This window comes from Pinus tabuliformis, chromosome 2_1 (genome assembly GCF_031772625.1).
Source record: "Pinus tabuliformis cultivar Carrire ecotype Pingquan chromosome 2_1, CPIR1, whole genome shotgun sequence".
NCBI lineage: Eukaryota > Viridiplantae > Streptophyta > Pinopsida > Pinales > Pinaceae > Pinus > Pinus tabuliformis.
Genome location: NC_142299.1, coordinates 397,521,702 through 397,542,217, shown reverse-complemented (window position 1 = coordinate 397,542,217; position 20,516 = coordinate 397,521,702). Strand labels below are relative to the sequence as shown.

General features: G+C 37.1%; 1 protein-coding gene across 1 annotated transcript in view; it reads left to right on the top strand.

Moving 5' to 3' along the window:
• The window catches only part of FASS (tonneau 2 (TON2)), a 305,773-nt gene that overhangs the window by 92,612 nt on the left and 192,645 nt on the right, over positions 1-20,516 (top strand). Inside the window, exons 6-8 of the mRNA XM_089402758.1 lie at positions 8,893-9,051; positions 10,063-10,134; positions 10,447-10,579. Of these exons, the coding sequence (XP_089258884.1) occupies positions 8,893-9,051; positions 10,063-10,134; positions 10,447-10,579 (364 nt within the window). The remainder of the gene's footprint in view (positions 1-8,892; positions 9,052-10,062; positions 10,135-10,446; positions 10,580-20,516) is intronic.

Here is a 20,516-nt window from a genome sequence, read left to right as displayed (position 1 = left end):
GTCTTTAGATTTCAGTATCTATTATAGTCTATTTTGCTTAGTACTAATTAGATTCTAGAATGATGAATGATGAATTTTAATTTTAAATCAATTTAGAATCTAGAATGATGAATGATGAATTTAATTTTTAAATCAATGTAGATTCTAGAATGGTGAATAATGAATGATGAATATGTATCAGAGTATTTCATTATTGAATCTCGTGGTCTACGGATGAATCATTTATGTATTAGTAAGGATGATGAGTATGGATCAATGTATTTCATTACTTAATTCAATTATGTATGTATCATTGTATTTATGCTTTCATTATTGAATATGAATTTGAAATATATATATATATATATATATATATAAAATTATATACCCCGACGTCTCCCCGTCCCCCCTAAATTTCCCTAAAATTTGAGGGTGCTCCCACATGTCCCCCTTGTGCGTCTCCCCGTCCCAGAGTCTTTGTGGAACATTGTCAAGAATAAAGATCCTCTAAGATAGAGGTTTCAGAGAGTTTGAAATTTTCAGAGATTTTGGAATGGGATCAATTTCCATTTTGGTCTGACTCCATGCCCAACTAAGGCCACTGATCTACAAGTTCTCAGCACTTTGCTATCAAAGCACTGTCCCTAGCTGGAGCCAGATGTTGTAGCTTATTTTTGCCTCTTGGATTTGGACCATGAACAATAGCGTGCGAGTTAGCAAGGAAGCGTCAATGCAGGATTTTGATAGTATGCTTTATCTTTATGCTGCAGTGGAAGAGTTGCATGACTACAGTTCAGAGGAAATAAATAAATTGTTGGAATATTCTCATAATATGACATTGTTCTTGATTGCTCAGAAAGGATCTTTGATAAAGGGCACCTTAGCATTGATAATTGGACCATCTTGAGCTTGAAATTGCATTTGGAAGGTGTGGAAAATTGCACAGATTTTAACTGTTAATGTGAATATGCTCTCTGTTCTGTTTGAGAACTTTTGAATTGAAAGCTTTTATGAAACAATTTGATGATGAAAATATTGATTGAACAAGGAATCTAAAGTAGCATGGAATCGACAATTCTGAGTTTATAAATTCAATTGACCTTTCTTGATCCAGGGAAAGGTAAATGCAGATACTAATAGAGTGGTTAATTTCATCTTAGAGTTTCATTTTTGGATGATGACATTATGAAACATGGGACTTTATTTGAGGTGTTTAATGGTAACCATTCATAACTAGGTGGTGACCATTTTGCGATAACTGCATATGGGCGTCATCAAATTGACTAATCGAAGACTAAGAGTACTGTTGGGTTGCAAAATTTTTGCAAATTTGGACTTTAGGTTGCTGAAAACGTCCCTAAGTTTTATATGTGCATCTGGGCGGTTAGGATTCAGTGGATAGGTCATTTCGGCTCCGATAAATTACCTATTGAGAGCTCAAAAATGTGCTTGACCAGAAAGGTTAGATAGCGAGGGTAATCTGTTTGTTTGCTAGCAGCATATTTTGTTGCAAAAAGGTTCTTCTGATATGGTTTGAAGATGGGCTCTATGTCAATTCCCTTTACAAGATCAACATGCAGTGTTGGAAGTTGTTCTAAATAGGACTTTTCAAGTAAAGATCCACTTCTTAATGACCTAGATGCTCTTAACACCTCCGAAAACAGATCCTTTGACAGTCCAAGGATATCTATCTCATCATGTCCTGCAAGCTTGGAATTTTCTGTGATGCCTTTGGAGCCTGCTTTTGATTCTTTGCAACACTCCCAGGAAAACAAGCATGATGCACCTCTGCTATCTGCATCAATGGAAGGTAGCCTGTCCAAGAGGATTCCAGTGGACAAAAATGAAAATACATGGTAGAAACTCCAAATGATTCGAATGAAGTTCTTGCGCACAGTCCATAGGCTTGGTGAGAAATCTAATAATGTTATTGTTGCCCAGGGTTTGTATAGGTTGGGACTTGACGAGCAGATAAAATTTCCCAGAAACACTGACAGGGATTTTGCATTCAGTAATGGTATAAACATACAAAAGCCAACGAACTGAAGAAATCAATCACTGTGCAAATTGATTTTCGCAGGTGGCCCCAGGAGGTGGATTCCGACTGCTTATTACGGGAAAACAAAGCAACGTTTCAAAAATCCGTGATTTGGGTTTTTTTGCAAAAGGGCTCGTATTGACTTCAACAATGACAATTTCCGAAAACTAGGAGCGGTTTCATATATTTTGCTAGTTCTTCCAAGACCATTTTTTGCAAAATCGTCTTGCAAACTGGGGTTGACTCATTCTATTGGAATTCAATTTCTATAATGAGAATTTCATTAATATTAGGACCCAAAAGATTGATTTTAGTGATGGATGCTACATTTAGCATGGAATATTTGCATGAAAAAGGTTTTAGTCTCATTGACTGGTTTATAAGGTTGGTGATATAGGCTTTTCAAAGGCTGCCTAGCGTAAATTTCATACTTATATTTGTTATCAGTAATAGGGGAAAGAAGCAAAATAGGGATTAAAACATGTCTTCAACCAAAAGGAATAATGTTTGGATTTCCTTCATTTGCATATATTCTTCTTATGGCCTTCGCCGTTCAGACAAATATTATACCATGGGCATTGTGACAACACAAAATAATCATATAGATTATGTGTAGGGATGAATTAAAAGTTCTTAATTAATTCAAGAATATTAAAGTAAAACCCAAGCTCTTTAATTAGTCAGATCCCTGCTACACTTTGCTAAATTGCAGGATACTGAACTAATCAAAATATCAGCTGGGTAAGGGATTTGTCAGTGAAAGATGTGGATGATACATCAATGGATTTTATGTTGCTTCATTAGTAGCGATCTGATGTCACTGCCAAGGCTTTCAAGACAATTGATATTTCTGCTTCTTCGGTCAAACAGAGCATACATGAAAGGAAAAGAGATCAATGGATCACATATTTTTTTGTTTGAATTAACCAAATCTCGACGACATAAAATACTCGAAGGTTAAGTCAAAGTGTGGTCCCATAAGTAGTTTCCTCAAACTGGTTTTCGAACATATCAATGGTTGTAATTCATTATAGTAGCACTCCTGTCTTTTTAAGAAACTGCCAGTGGTGGTCCCGGGGCGCGGAAAGTGGGTTTCCAAAACCATTATCTAGTACTGCACGCTTCCAACTCAGTACAAACGTACTATGTGACTGTAGTTTGATGGGACTCACACATATTTTATTACACTCCAAATCTCATTCTAAATGGTTTAGAACTCATATATATTTTTGGATTGTAATGTACGGAATCATGTTAAACGGAGGGATTTCTTATATTGATGACATATGAGAGATATAAATTAATTATATATATATATATAATATTAAATTTATAAAAGCATCCCAAAACAAGTTCTCGTGTATTTAAGAACAAGAGCTATTGTCAATGAAAATAAACAGTTACTTAACTTTCTATGAGTTAGTTTTATAATTAATTACAAGACAACTAGAGTAAGGGAAAGAATAAAAGTTTGAGAGTTATTTTTGATAGGGGTACAGAAGGCCACAATCATCCATGACTGGCAATGTAAACAAAATATCCTCTTTGAATTCTGAGGATGAAATTACAAGTTTATTCCAGCGTTGGGAAGTTGCAGTGGTTGTTTTTCTCTTGAGTTTGAACATTCAAATTTATGTATTTTCCTCTCTTGGACAGTGTAAGATGCAGCTGGTGCTTTGGTTTAGTTTTTGATGAATTTACGTAATTGTACTCATTAAAATTAATCTTGAAGCCCTTAATGGGTGCTCCACATCCAGGAATCGCATTCAATTTTCCGTAGTCTTACATTATTCTTTCTACACGGTTAAAGCACATATTCTTAATTGCTTATGCCAAAACTCTATCTCTTCCATTTTCTGCGTTACACCTCCACCCTGCAACTCTCATAGCCTCTCTGGCCATTCTGTTTTGGAAGGCTAGGGTTTCAGAACTAGAAGCTTTGCTTGCAAGCTCCCATGGCCTGTAATTCCAACCATTGAATTTAATTGTTTTTAATTAATCTCAAATGTCTCGGGCACTGGTTCCCCCACAACCAGGAACTGTCTCTTGAGGTACAACAACGTCAAGGGGATTAGTTCCAAACGGTTCTCAAACAGGGTGCCCCCCAAAATGAGTCCTTCACTAGCCCTAGCAAAGGAAGCAAAGGCTTATCCAGAGCTTCTTTCCTTTGGCCTAAGATGCTAGGAGTATCCCTCGCTCTTGCACCCCCCAAGATCATGCAACCATACTCCTCATTTGATCTATAGGACTCCAATGTTAGAGAAATCCATAAAAATGGCAGTTAAATGTTTTTGTCTTATTATGAAAATTATCTTGTGATGTTATTATTATTATTTGTTCTTTCGAGTTATCTTCTCTTATCATCAAGATTAATGCCAAACAACAAACTAGAAGAGAACACAAGATGTAGGCACGTTGCCAGGGCAAAACCCCACTCTAGGGGAAAACCCAGTCAAAATTCTTCATTTAGTAGATTCAAGATGAGACAACCAAGACCCTTACACTTTAGATTTGGGCCTACGTCATGTCACTGTGTTAACTCCGATTTCTTGTCATTTTGTTACATCGAGACTTCATCACTGAGATTTGAACACTGTCGTTACATAGAGACCTCACTGTGATAACACCGAATTGAAGTAACACCGATCTATGGGAGCATACTACCGAACTATGGGAGCATTATAGCAAACTATGAGAGCACTGAACTGTGGTAGCATCACTCGAACTGTCGTTATACCGAAATCATCTAAACTCATCCCTGTAATGCCACTAAAACTCTGAAATGCCTTTTTCAAACTTTTGTCCCGAGATCACCGAAATTCTCCACAGAGATTACGGAAACTTTCTTCGAAATCTGAGCTACTGTTCGTTGTGGAATGCGAGCTTCTAGGCTTGTATTTACAGTTATTCGTCCATCATAAATGAGCCAACATGATATTATAAAGAGATGCGTCTTGGTTGTATGCCGACATGAGTTCATTTGATGACTATTACTTTTAGGCCGACTTGAAGGAGACTTTGAGGAGGCTGACTTGTTGATGATCAAGGAGACTTTAATGGAGGAGTCTTTGACCAATAAACAAATTGAATTTGACAATAACCTAAAGCCTACAATGGAGGCTTGACCTAAGACAAATGACCTAAGCATGAAACCCATGCTTTAATATGTCAATTTCAATAATAGTAAAATTCTTTTTGCTTTTCTTTTGACAAGTGTATTACATTTTGACTTCAAGTACAATTATGAAGACCGAACCTAGTTACATTGTTCAACACTCCCTCTTAACTAGGGAGGTATTTATATTTACATATAATGAAGGAGGTATATGGACGATCTCAAAACACATCATCTGCGAAGAAGTTTAGGCACTGTAATGCCATGGACTGGATTCCCGACCAAGGCAATCTATCTATTAGTCTATCAACAATTTAGGCACCACAATGCCACAGACTAGATTCCTGGCCAAGGCAACCTATCCGGGTGGGACGAAGATGGATTCAAGCTTTTAGCCTCTCTAGGTGCCATCAGGCTTACTTGCTAACCATCAACCCAAAGATCCAGGTGCGTGTCAGACCTCAATGACCAACGCCACCTTTCCAACTTCGGGACCTAGACATCAGCACAAAGTGCCAGCCATATGTCCTCATGCTTCACTCACAAAGCCTCAACACTCCTTGATCTAGCAGATCAAGGACAACAAATATCTCCCGATCAAACTGATCGGTAAACAACATGCTATTAAAACCTTCAAGAGATTTACTTGTGCAAACATAACTCCAATCAATAATATATTTTCACATGTTCACAAACAAATAGAAACCTCTAGGGTCGTTCTAAATGTTGCTTCTTAATTTAGTAGGACTATCAAACGAATCTTTCACAGAAGATTCCTCAATCATACACTTTCCTTTCCTACTTCACATGCAGCAACATATTCTTCAACGGATCCAGCTTTCCTTCTTTCAGCAACACCCCAAAATTTCAAAAAATAAGATGAACATACATTTTATATTGAGGTAATTTTATAAGGTGTATAGACATACTTGGAGATATTTCTAGACAAACCTTGTAAGAATTTCTTGAGGTGTTCGCTTTAAGTCACGATCTTTTATACCTGAAATAAATACTTCCAAGAAAAACGTGTGATACCGAGAACATGATTTAATTTCTTAATCTAGATTTTCTATGTAGCAATGGAGGATGGAATCAAGTTATTCTATTTTGTTTGACATCTAGATTACCTTGTAATTCCAAAAGATAAAGATTAAGGTTCTTGTATGTTCTTTTACCTAGACTAGAATTATATGGGCCATCTAAGATTAGATATACCTCGTACCTCTAGTTTACATACCTTGAACTTCTTTCATTGATAGATCAATGTTTCATGGGACTTGATGCTCTCCTTGGAAACTGTAAACACATTGTTAGATGATTAAAACATAGAAATCACAATACTTACTTGAGTTAGAAGTTGCTCTCAAACTGTTGAGTTTTGTAGAGAAGTCTTGCAAGAAAATAGCTGCTACAAGACATCATATAGACTACTTCTTGTGCTGTCATAAACAACTTATTCTTGCTAATTGAATTTAGACCTCATAACACGTCATATTGTCATCTTTCTGGGATGGATTCTTGTCTTCTTCATATTTGTGTTGGTTCCTCGTTGAGTGACAGTGCCTTTTGCCTTTGATTCTTTCTATGCAGACTCGAATATATCTCAGGGCCTTATTATGCAGCAACTTAGAAAGTTTGGATCACATACTTCTCCTTTATGTCTGTGACTTCACACTGAGATCACACAAATTTATCATTTGAAGTTGATCTGAAATTTTACTCCTTTGTAGTCACTTGATTTTACCGAAACTCCTTTCTGAGCTATATCGACCTTTCTACTTGTTTTCTGAGGATTTACTGAACTTATATAACTGATATTGCATCGAGCTTGATCAGCCATTCTCTGAACTGTCTCACTGAACTAACACCGTACTTCTGAGATCTTGTCATTGTATTTCTATGAATCTTCTTTCTGATCCCCGCATATCTCACCGAAGTGTACCGAAATTATCACTGTGACATCACTGAGAATACTTCAAAGATGTATAAGTGGTTTTTCAAACTGCCTTTGACCATGAGCATAGCTCTGAAACCATGTTAGAGAAATCCATAGAAATGGCAGTTAAACGTTTTCTCGGTCCTACCCCCCCCTCATTGTCAGCTATATTAGACTTAGGAATCCTTGACATCATCGACCTCCAGCCTTGGACTTATTCACTAAGTTTTCTACATCATTGGGACCTTTGATCTAGTTATATACATATTTATGAGGCTGCCCTATTGTTGTATTTCTTCTTTATTTCATTTATCCTACATTTAGCTTTGGTGGTTTCTAGGAGTCGTGTTTGCACTCCAATATTGTACTCGTACTGGATGTATCCTTCAGTCCCATTGACCTATCTTTGTGGTCATTCATTGGACATTAATAAAATTATCTTATCTTATCTCTATAAATGGATACATTTTAACTTCTAAATTGCAGGTACTTTTTTCTGCTTGTAGTCGGCGTCGAGGTTATCTCTGTATTACACATCTACATTGGTTTTGTTCATCTTTCATTTTAGTGCATATATTTTTGGTTCATTTTCTACTTGCCTGCCATTGATTTGAGTTTCCTTAGTGTTCTTCTTTAGGGTGTCAGACTATTTCAATTTCTTTCATTATTATTTTGTAAAGATTGAACTCTAGAAACATTTAAAATATATGGTGCCCTTTTTTTCAAAATAACCATGAATGCTAACTATCTGCCACTTTAGGTTCATTTGAGACATACTATATGTCTTCGATCACTAATCTTCTTAGTTTTAGAGACTTGGATATTGCTTGGATATCATATTGGTATCTAGGGATGCAAAACCATGAGAGAAAAGCAGTTATAGGGAGACTTATTCAATCAATCAAGGATTCATTGAATATATCAACAGGGATTTCTTTTATATACGATGTAATAAGTTTTTAAACCATTCATATAACCAACTTCTAGTTATAACTGACATGGGTCATTAACAAACATTAGGAGTATTGAGCCTCTTAAAAATCATATATTTAATATCATTTTATTTATCATTAGGACCCATAACATCATAGAGTGCTACCCTTTTCACTATAATGCAAATACTTGATAGAAGTAAAGTTTATGAATATGGCTTTAAGCCTAAATGGAATTATGATCTTGAAAATTTTCATTTTATATAGAAGATGTTTTATTTGGAGATTTTCTTCCTCTTTCCAGAAACCGTTTTCTGATGTTTCTATGTTTTGCTAAGAAGCCTACCACGACCTTACTGCCTTTACTAGACTTTATTTGTTCTTATATCTGTCAACTCATTGCCTGGTGTTTCCGATTTCCTGTTCTCGATCCTTGGGGACACATTGTTCTCAGTTCTCACCCCTTGCAATATATCTTTGGCTCCAAAGCTTTCCTTTCCTTAGGTTTAAATGGATAATATATGTATAAAAGAAGCCTTCTTGATTTAAGCCTTCCCAGAAGTGACTGCTGCTGTTCATTCCAATCATCATAATGCCCCACGTGCCTCCTCTACCTATTCCTTCAACAAATAAATTTTCCTCTTCTGATTGAGATCATGGATTTCCTAACCTCATTGTTCCTTACATACAATTCATATGTTGATTAGCCAATTTATTCCTTTCTTTCTCGTGTCTTTTGAAAAACTATGGAGCAAATGTTGCCTATGTTTGTAACTTTGTATGCAAGTTAGTGGCGAGTTTTCATCTAGTATGTATGCTAATCTGTATACTTGTGGTATTTATATAGGTTAATGCTAATAGTATTTTTTCCCCTAAATTGTTTTGTATACAGATGAACTATGAAGATTTTTGCCAGATAGCATCTATTTGTGCAGAGCAAATTGGTCCGAAATGCAAACGCTTTTTCTGTCCATCAAACTTTATGAAATTTGAGAAGGATGAATCTGGCAGGATAGCTATCCTACCATTTTATCTTTATGTTATGCGAACGGTATGTATTGTTGTAATTTTCCACAGACATAGAAAAGGAAGAAAAATCTTTTGAAGATAAGTTCTAATAAATGATAGTGTATTGCAGCCATGAGTATAAACTGAATGGTATTGTAGAATAACAGTGGCTTCTTTCATAGCTAGTTCATTACTGGATTTCTTCGTTATTTTATCTCATCATATTTCTCCTGTATTCCTTTTTCTTGTAATTGTAAAGAAAAATTTAAAAATGATTTACACTGTACAGAAAACATTATTTCAGAATATAGTTTGTGTTTTAACTTGTGATACCAATGCTTGCCTTAGCCTCAAATTCACATTGATGACTATTGGAAGTTGGCCTGTGGCCGAACGGAGCATTTTTTTTGCTTATTAAATGCCTTAAATAAAAATGTTTGTCTTAGTTAATTCTGAAGGATGATCTTGGCAGAAAAATTTATTGTCATTTTATCTTAATGGTAGGTGTTCAGTATGTATTTTCATAATTTTCCTTGTAAATAAGTTGTAACATCAAAATCGAGAAATATATTTTAAATATCAGCATACGATAAAGTTTGTGCCATAATTGGGAAAATGTATTAAATACCAAGGAAGGGTAATATTGATGTCCACTGTGACTAGTTCGTTACATTATTTGTTTTTAACTGAGAACCATGTAGTTTCTTCGATTGAAAAGGGAACCATCCCCATTAAAAGTAGCACCCTGTTGTTAATATATTTATAATGTATCCCATTTTCTTATCTTTGTAAATGAGAAAAATGTTTTATATGATCAGAATGTTCCAACGTCATCTGTTGCTTTTTATCGTCTTATTTATATCCTTTAGCTAATGTGTTTTAGATGGTTCTGTTTTGTTTTTTAGTTGCAAAGTGGTAGATGCTGTATGCTCACTATCATGATCTTAATGATAATGTAGTTGTTTATCTTACTGGTGATTTTTTTTGTTTTTGTTTTTTCATTTGTGGAAATAGATATAATTTCTCTCCATGAGATTTCAATTTGCTTATGCAGGTTTCGTTGACCCAAGCACGCATAGACATGAGTGAACTTGATGAAGATGGAGATGGTTTCTTGCAAGCACATGTAAGGTTATTGATTTGCTAGAATCAAATTTTGCTCCTCATGGGGAATGATATCATAAATTTGGTACTGTAGTGAGGTTCTTAGACATTTAATATTCTAAGCATGTATGCTCCTCAAACTATTTAATATTGAACTACCCCATCGTATTCCCTCATTTTCCTGATTCCTTTAATGCGAATCATATATTCTTTTACGTTAATGATTTCTAAATCTACTCATTAGTTGGCTACTGCATGAGTTACAAAGACTTTTCAGCATTAGTTATTTTAATTTCCTTTTTTCTTTAAAATTAAGTGGTTTCTTTATTCACAGGAAATGGAAGCCTACATAAGAGGACTCATTCCAAATTTGGCACAGCTTCGGGACATGCCTTCAGCATTTTTGCAAATGTATTGCCGTATTGCAGCCCACAAGTTCTTTTTCTTTTGTGATCCCTATCGACGAGGTGAGGATTTTTCTCCTAGCTGCAATAGTAACAAACACATAAAATACAAGATATGGAGAGATATATTCTTTCTCATGTAGAACAGGTCTGTATACATTTGCAAAAACTGTGATTTGGAAGTCCTCTTTTATTATTTCTTTACAAGTCACTGCATTGTACTTGTGGAAACATACTTCAAGGTTCAGGGCTGTAGGAGGAGTTTTCCATATAGTGTGAACATGCTCCTAATAAATATCTTCTCAAATGTCGAGGGTTCCACATAATGTGAACATACTCCCAATAAATATATTCTCAAATGTCCTTATTTATTCCTTTCTATATAGGCAGGACAATGGCAGAATCATCTGAAGAGAATGTATAGAGACATTCTATGCACATAGGGCTGTAGGAGTGGTGTTCCATATAATTTGAACACACTCCCAATAAATATCCTCTCAAATGTTGTTAATTTTTTTCTATACTGGCCGGATACTGGAAGAATCATCTGAAGAGAATGTATAGAGACATCCTATCTGTTGAGAAATCTAGGGCATTCAGTGTTACAAGATTTCTCTGCTTGATAATTGCTTGTGATACACTTTTACTTCTTAGCTTATAATCTTTTCTTTGTTATGTTATTATTGTGTTCTCTTCATCAAGACAATTACCAATATGCACAATAAAAGACAAGTGACACAATATCTAGGCTTCTCAGCCAGGGCCAAAACCTCTCACCTCTTGAGAGGAAAACCTGATCAAAATTATTCTTCTAGATCTTCAATTGATAAGTACCAAGACCATGACACAGACCCTTGACTCTAGTATCCTCCCAAGAACCTTGTCACTAACCTTGATGCTCTGCCTCTTCCCTTCTTCGCCTTTCTTCTTGATCTTGAACTGCTCTCCTCGGCTCCTTCTAGAGAAACTCGGTCTCTATCCTTCACACTGCCTTTTCTTGACTTCCTTTAGAGAAACTCGGTCTCTATGATATCACTGACTTCGTCTAGAGAATCTCGGTCCCTATGATATCACTGGCTTCCTCTAGAGAATCTCGGTCTCTAGATCTATATCTCAGTCTCCTAGAAGAATCCTTCCTTCTCTGCCCTAGAAGTAACTTCTCCTTTGCTGCCCCAGAAGAAACCTCCTCTTTGCTGCCCAGAAAAAACCTCCTCCTTCGCTGCCCCAGAAGAATGTCTTTCGCTGCCCTTTCTTTGCGCTTCTTTTTCCTCTTCTTCGCACTTCTGCTTCCTCTTTTCTTCGCACTTTTTCTTCACTGAATTCAAGTCAAGTTGCTTGCTTCAAATGGAGGCAAGTGTGCTTATATATACACCTCATACCATGCCCTTTAGGCCGACATGACTGCTGGAGGTTAGGCCGACTTCTTCTAGAGAGTACCTTCATTGTTGTAGGCCGACTTGAAGATAGATCACAAGTTCTTGGAGGATACTTTACATAGACAAGACTGACCTTTTACAAAGTGTAACATGACTTCATTACATGACAATGACTAACATTTTATGACTAGATGACAAATAAATCCTAAAAACTCTCAATGTGAGTCTTGACTCAAAAACAAAATCTCTTGCTCATGAAACCCATGAAGCAAGTCAATAAAATAATTTTATTTTTCTTATTTACATCTTATTACATAAAATCATATTTACATGTCATTATGAAGACTGAACCTAGTTACACTTTTCAACACTATCCACATAGTTATTGTCTAAAGAGGTGATTTGTCGTATCAACCTTGATAATGACATGGTTGGTCTATTCCTGTTGTCACCACCTAATCCACACCTCAGGTCATGTGGAAGAAATCTTTAATCCACTGGGTGTGGCCTTGGGGGTGAGTCTTGAGCTGAGTTTACTGTCACTCTATCTTGACTCCTTCGTATAGGCTAACTTATAGCGAAGCCAAGGGGGGTAGTCCCTAAAAAATAAACTAAGGCTAAGTAAGCTATAACAAAATGAACAAATTATTCTAGGAGTTTATTTGATTGCCAAAAGGACAAAACCAACAACATATAACTCATATGACTTGCAAGCAAATAATCAAACAAAAAGATTGAAATAGTAAGATCGATAGTGCCCAAAGTATATGCTTGCGTATTGAAATAGGAGCATGGGCAAATGTAATCGTGGCCCTGTTACTGACCAAATGTAGGTGACCCCATAGGAGAAATTTTTCTCCTAGATCTCTCTTCAAGCTAGCAGCCAACAACCCCTGACAACCACTAGTGTTGCCAATGCATTGTGCCATTTGGCCCCCGCTCCTTGCATTGGTCTTATGTCCACTCTCCCATTTGTCGAGAGCATATGTTTGAAGGTGGGCAATCCAACCCAAAAGACATGTTTTTCATTGTGTAATCGAGTGCTTGTGCTTGTTTTTCCTTGGGCATCTTGGGCATGGATCATGGGGTGACAGAAGGAAGGGCTTTAACCATAGATTTGTTCCATCACCTTAAATGGGGGGTTAATCCTCAATCTTAGTCCCATGGGATCTCTCTTATTGACCTATGGATTTAGGAAAGGCACTACTTGGGAAACTTTGATTTTGCTGGTGTGGTCCCATTTTTCGTTCCACATTTTTCACTCCACTCACATTTTTCATCATTTTCCTTCTCTTGGTCCACATAACAATTGGGTCCACAAGGCACTGGCACACCCCTTCCCCTTGTCCACATGTCTGGGTCGGGCCTAGAAAATGTTGCCCCGGAGGTTGATGCAGCTAAAAGAACGTTAAAAGCATATCATGGCTGCAAGCAAGAAACAAAAGAAAAATAATACTATAAAATGCTAAAGATGGCCGAGACATTTAATATAGCACGCGAGCAATGTGAAAATTCCTAAATAGAAATCCTACTACAGTGATCAATATTACTTCTTCTACTTATTATCTCAGAAATAAGTTATTCACAGTTTTCTTACAACAAATATCGAAATATATTCCATTGCAACTTTTTCAATTAAAAAACTACTGAAGAAAAATACTAGCACAAATACAATCACGATGACACAGTTATTTTTGGACAATCGTCCTTAGAAAAGCCCAATGTGGGAAAACCATTGCAGCAAATGAGGGTTTCTTTATTATTCTTCAGCAAATTCTCATGTACAAATTACAACCAGCTAAACAGGAGTGAGAAATTTTATAGACGCTTCTTGAAAAATTTCTGATCCAGGTGAAGTACTCCTTTTCCCCGGAATTCTTCTGCGTCCCTCTGTGTCAACCTTCTCTCACTGGCCTAGCGTCTAGCTGCCCACACAGGCTCTATGTCAATCTGCTTCTGCGCTGCCTCTTTCTGCGTCACCCTGTTCTTGCTCTGTGTTTTGCTGCCTTGCACTCTCGAAAGATGCTGATACCCTCTCTTCCTTTCTCACCTACAACTCTCCCTCTGATTCGATTTTCTCTTGGATTCGATTTTCTCTTGCAGAACTTCGACCAATGAGAAAATCAATTGTACTCGGGTAACTGAGTATCTGCTTCTGGTGTGTTCTCCAAGTGCCCGCCAAGCCTCTTCTTGTTGATCAATCAACGACCCAGATTAGATTCTAATCAATGGCTAGGATCATATTGACTTGATCTCTGCCTTCTTCTAGAAGTTTCACCCACAGTTTAGATTAATACCCATTAATTATTTTAATTTCCCAAGTTTAAACTAGGGTCCCATTAAAATTAATTAATTATTTTAATAAAATTGTCTCTGCGTGGAATTTCCCAAAACGATTTCTGGGTATTGGAGAATGCATGTGTTTAAGCCTCCCTGCAAATTTTGAGACTTAGAGCACATACGATGCTACCAAAAATCAACACTACCTCTTAGCGAGGAATGTGCTCTAGCAATGCAACCTGCTAAAGTGTCACTTTGTTTTGTAACATCTCCCTCTACACTGTTGATGTCTGTCACCCTGACCACCAACCTCTGCGCAAACGCTGCATCTGTATTGCTGCTGACCCTGCCACTGTCAACACTGCATCTGTATTGCAACTCCCTCTGAATTTCTACATCTGTGCTGCTGGTGGCACTGCCACTGCCATTGCCAACTGTCCCTGCACTACAAACCACTGCTGCTACTGAATTTTTTTTTCTACCATACCTATCTTCTCTCTGAATTGAGTGATCTTAGCTCTTCTCAGAGCCTTTGTAAGTATATCGACTACCTTCTCTCTTGTGGGGACATACTGTAGCTGTACTACCCCACGTTGAACACAGTCTCTGATAAAGTGACATCGGATATCTATGTGTTTCGACCTACGTCACATGACACGAGAACACGAGACACGGAGGACACGTAAATACGAGTATTCAATACGAAACGCAGCGACTTGGAAACAGGACGCGGGGGACACGTTTTATATATATTTAATATATATATATATACCGAAATATCTATAGCAGATGGTGTTGATGTTGATGCTCCTGCAGTGTCCTCTTCCTCCTCCTCTGAGTGTTGTTGCTCCTTTGACTCCGAGTCCTCCTCTTGCTGCCCCTGCTCTAATGGATCATCTGCCACTGGCTCTAACCATGAAGGTGACTCCAACAAGAGGGGCTCCTCAGACTCCACCCTCCGCGGAGACAATACATCAATATTGTCTAAGCTAAGTCACATGACACGAGGACACGAGACACGGAGGACACGTAAATACGAGTATTCAATACAAAACACAACGACCTGGAAACAGGACACGGGGGACACGTTTTATATATATATATATACCAAAATATAGTTTTTTATCCATATTAAATTGCAGGTTGCAGCTTATCTAATCAAATTAAAATATAATTACTTCTCAAAGTTCATAGTTCACTTTAAAAAAATAAATAGAATCAAAATTTACTATTTAGAAATTATAATGTGATATGCTTGGTCTTGATTCTTGAATATTCAATGTTCATTGTTCATGTACAGCTTACAAGCACATAAGAAAATAACTAAAGTCTAATCCTATTGATTTCCTCTGCCCCTCTTCCGAGAAAATGCCACAGCTTTTCCTTTCCCTCTAGATGTAGATGCTGCTGCTGGTGGGGTTGGCAGTGGAGTTTGCTATGCTCTAGAAGCTGAAGAACTAGAAGTAGGAGCTATAGGAGGTAGACCACGTCCTCTATTGGTGGCAGGGGTAGCCTGGGCAGGTGGTGTCACTTGGAAACATTACAATCTCCCAATCCTGAAAAACTGATAAGTCTGCTGCATTTTGAATGAAATCTAAAATTCTACTTTCTCCATATGAAATCCAATGAGGCCGGAACCACTCTCAAACATCCTGAGTCATTTCATGGTAATGTTAAAAATTTAAGTAAAAGGATGAAAATGAAGATTAAGGAGAATGTCACTTTTACTTTAAGAATTTAACATTACCATTAATAGCATATCAATACTAGGGCTTAGACTTGATCATTAAGCTGCCCCACTAAAAAATTATTTGTTTCTTTCAAAAAAAGTTGTAGCTTATGCAGGCAACGTTTTCTATCAATGGAATACGCGTTTTCCAGATGTAGGACACGACGAAAACCGACGAATACGTTTTACATTTTACAGGACACGATGAAAAACGTTTTCGACATGTTTTAGGGCCGTTTTCATGTCCGGCACGTAAAATACGGGACGCGGGACCTTGGAGGACGTGTCCTGTGACTTAGGTTTCGACCGATCATGAAATACAGGATTCTCAGAGAATTTGATACAACTCTGATTATCACAGTAAACCCTGGTCGTCTCAATCCTTTTTCTGAACAAGCTCACAAGCAATTTTCTGAGCCATATAGCTTCACACGTCACTGTGATGGCTGCCATATATTATGCTTCTGTTGACCTTAGAGCTACCGATTTTTGCTTCCTGCTGCACCAAGATATCATCCCTGATCCAACACTGAAGTTGTACCCCGAGTTACTTTTTCAATCTACTGAACTACCTGCCCAATTTGCATCTGTGAACCCATTCAATCTGATGTCCTCCCCTTGGGAGGGTTGACCACTACGTGTCAACTACCCATAGCAGTACACCCCCTTTTTCACAAAAGGGATAGTGCTTGATCGATATGTCCGTGCCATTCGACTGTCATCATCAGCTTGATCATGTTATGTTGTAAACCTAGTCTGCATGTGTAAATTGTAAATAATCTTAGCAGATCCGTGTCATGTATGTATTTGCCTAGGTAAACTTAATCTTCTAGTGATGATCTACGTTGCAGAAGGTTTTTTGTCTCACCGATCCATGATCGGCAGAGTTTTCTTTCAGCTTAACCCCAAAGTTGGAAATGATTTTGTCATTAGAATCTTAGGGGAATCCTAGTATGCTAGGTCGAGTGTATGTAAAAGTAATTTGGAAATAATCCTAACTATTTGGTTAGGTTATTACAAATTGCTTGATCTGCTAGATTATATTTGCGTCGCAGAGTTGGGTGGTCTATGTCAAATGGGTTTTCCCCTTTGAGATGTAAAGTTGTAAATGTCATGTTGTAAAGTGTCTTGAGGGTTAGAAAATGTTTTATCCCCTCATAAGTCCTAGGTTCTAGGTGTTTTTTCCCAAAGGCTAGGTTCGAGGGTCCAATAAAAATAATAAAAAAATAATAAAAAATAATAAAATTAAAAAATTAAAAATTAATTAAAAATTAAGAAAATAAAATAAAATAAAATAAAAAATAAATATATATTTTTTTTAAAAATACAATAAAATAATAATAAGTCAAAGTTTTGAGGAAATAAATGCAAAATTTTAATTTTTTAATATATTGAAATGCATTTAAAATTTCGACGGATGAAATTAAAAGAGATTTTGATCTTCATCTACGACCAAGATCAGTTTGACATGGATCACTCGAACTAGCCATTGGGAAATTTTCTTTTAAATAGGGTGTCAGGGGATCTGTGAGTCTGGTGCTAAAGAAAGCTCTCTTGTAGTCAATTTTTTTTGTGCAATAAAGAAAGACTTTGGGGTTGAAATCTTGTTGGTGTTACTCTTCTGGAAATGCTGTAAGATGTTTTATTTTTGTGCATAAATTTATTTTCAGCCATTGATGATAGCTTGATGAAGAGTGATTTTAAACACAGGTATCTTGTTTGGTCGCTAGGGTTTGAATGGTAGTTAAATTTCTGAATATGATGGCAGGTATCTCCATTAGATCTGGATTTTAGTATCGTTTTCTCCCTCTTTGTTAATGGTTGAATTAAGCTGTGCAAGAAATCCTTCTTTTGAGATTACGGGCGTCCGGATTGCATTTTCTGAAGAGCCCAACCAGTTTTGATCCCGGGCTTATGGTTAGAATTTCTGCTGCGGATGCATGAAGGGTTTTCTGAAGCACCTCATATTAAATTTAAAATTTTGAAAATATTTATGTGGCATAAGTTATAACGATTAATCTGGCTGCTTAGAGCCTTCAGTTTGTAATTACTGTAATTATTTAGCTAGTTTTAGGTTTTTTAGTTTTGTTTTTTGCACATTTTATTTCTGGGTGTTCGGTTTTGTTATTGCAGGTTGCAGGTTGGAAGAAAGCATTTTGTCCGAAGCCAGATCTAGGCCCTGGAGGGCAAGATCTGGCCTCAGAATCGGCTCTTGCAGGGGTATTTTCAAGATCTGGAAAATTTTAGGGGTTTTTCATTTGACAATCTGAAGCAGCTGATTTAAAAAATTCTAAATTAAGTTTCTGGAAAAGGTTTCTGAAGAAATTCGAGGTTTGCCAAGCCATTTGTTTGCTGTCTGGGGTTTCATTTGCGCAGGATTTTTTTTCGAATTTTTTTTATGGTATGCACTGCCCTGGGCTTGCAACAAACCCTCGACGTGTTTTCCCTCTGCATAAATCCCCTTCCTCCTCGATTGTTGCCAAACTTGCATTACTCATACCCTTGTCATCTTTGTTGTAGTCCTCTGTCCATTCGTTGACCATTCCTCATCTGCCCGCAACTCTCATCCTCACCAACATCGTTGCAGCTCCCTTCCACGCAGCTGTATCACGCCATCCATCGAGCGGCTTCATTCATGTGCTTCTACTAGCTTTCATTTCATTCCACTGCACGTTGTTTCCTCCAATTTCTCTTGCTGCCTCACCCCCACACATCATTCACCGTAAAAAAAAATCATGCATTCTGGCAGCCTCAGCGTTCTCCTACACCACTATTCAAACTCCTCTCGCTCGAGGTCATTCCCTGTCTGTGGAATCCATCATCGCTGCCCATCTGCGTGACTTTCTTCCGTTCAAACTATCCACGCAGCCAAAACACCCTCTCCACACTATCCCTTGCCAGCGCTGCTCATCCTTTCTCGCTGCCACATTCGCTTTCACGCAGCCAACGTTGCAACCTCCACACACTGTCGTCAACCTTTCTTCGAACTTGCACACACCAGTCACGCATACAAAGCTCAATTTTAATTTTTTCTGTGTGCTGCGGTTTGATTTCATGGTTAATGTAAGTTAGCATAGCATATTTTTTGTTATATAGTTTCGTTTCAGTTCACTGACGTTTCAATTAGATTAGATTTTAATTAGTTAGGTTCTAAGTTTTAGATATAAATCGATTCTCATTTTTTTTTAGATTAGGTGTTAGTTTCAAGTTTAGTTTTGTTTTATTTTTTAATAAATAAAAAAATCTCATATAAAAAAATATAAAAATAAAAAATTTCATAAAAGGTTTTAATAAAAAAGTTCCTTTTTTATTTTTTAGGATCTTAGTTTAGAATAAATTTTAACTTCATTTAGATTTTAGTTCTTCTATTTTGATTTTTTTTTAAATTTAGAATTTAAAAGATAAAAAATCATAAAAAAGGATTTTAGTTTTTTGGTTTGATCTTAGTTTAGCTTAATTTTAACTTTTCAAATCAAAATTTTAAAAATAAAAAAAATTAAAAGGGGTTAGTCTTTAGGTTATATTTAATTTAGATTTAAGTTTAGATTAGATTTTAATTTTATTAGGATTTTAGTTTTGTTAGGATTTTTTTTGACAGCCCCCGGTCTGAGCGTTGTCGCGCTGTCTGGACATTCTGTGCGACAACAGGGAGTATTTCAACCCATATCTGACTGTTACGCGCACATACCTAAGAATGTGCCTAGCTGCTGCCCAATGCACCCTTTTTGGTTCTACCATGAATTGACTAAGAGTGTTGACAGGAAATCAAATGTCCAGCCTAGTGTCGATCAGATACATGAGCGACCCAATGAGCTGCTTGTACAAGGTGGGGTCTACTTCCTTGTCTCTTGATGCATCTATTTTCTTCCAGTTGGTGATCATGGGAGTAGCCATGGGTTGACAATCTTGCATTCTGAATCTCTTCAGAATTTCTATAGCATATCTTCCTTGTCCAAGGAAGATCTCCCCATTCTTCTGCCAAACTTCCAACCCTAGAAAATAATGCATCAACCCCATGTTCTTCATGTCGAATTCAACTTCAAGATTCTTCTTGCAATCCTGTATGAGCCTAGATGACCCAGTTAGGAACATGTCATCTACATATAATACCAGAATAAGTGCCTCATTCTCTACCATAAAATAGTAGAGATTGGGATCAACATCACTCTTGACAAATCCCAACTGCTGTAAGTAACTATCAATCCGACCATACCATGCTCTGGGTGCCTGCTTGAGCCCATACATGGCTTTCTTTAATTTGCAAACATGAGTTCTCTTCTCATGAGTTTCGAAGCCTTCAGGTTGTTCTATATGCACCACCTCTTTGATCACCCCGTTCAAGAATGCTGTCTTGACATCCATCTGGTGAATCTCCCATCCCATTTGAGCTGCTAGGGATATAACAGATCTGATAGAGGTGTATCGAGCAACTGGGGCAAAGGTCTCTTCATAGTCTATTACTTCTTTCTGACCATACCCCTTTGCCACAAACCTTGCCTTGTACTTCTCTATGCTGACATCTGCAACATACTTGATCTTGTAGATCCATCGTCATCCTACAACTAATCTATCTTTTGGTCTAGGTACTACTTCCTAGACATCATTCGTCATGATA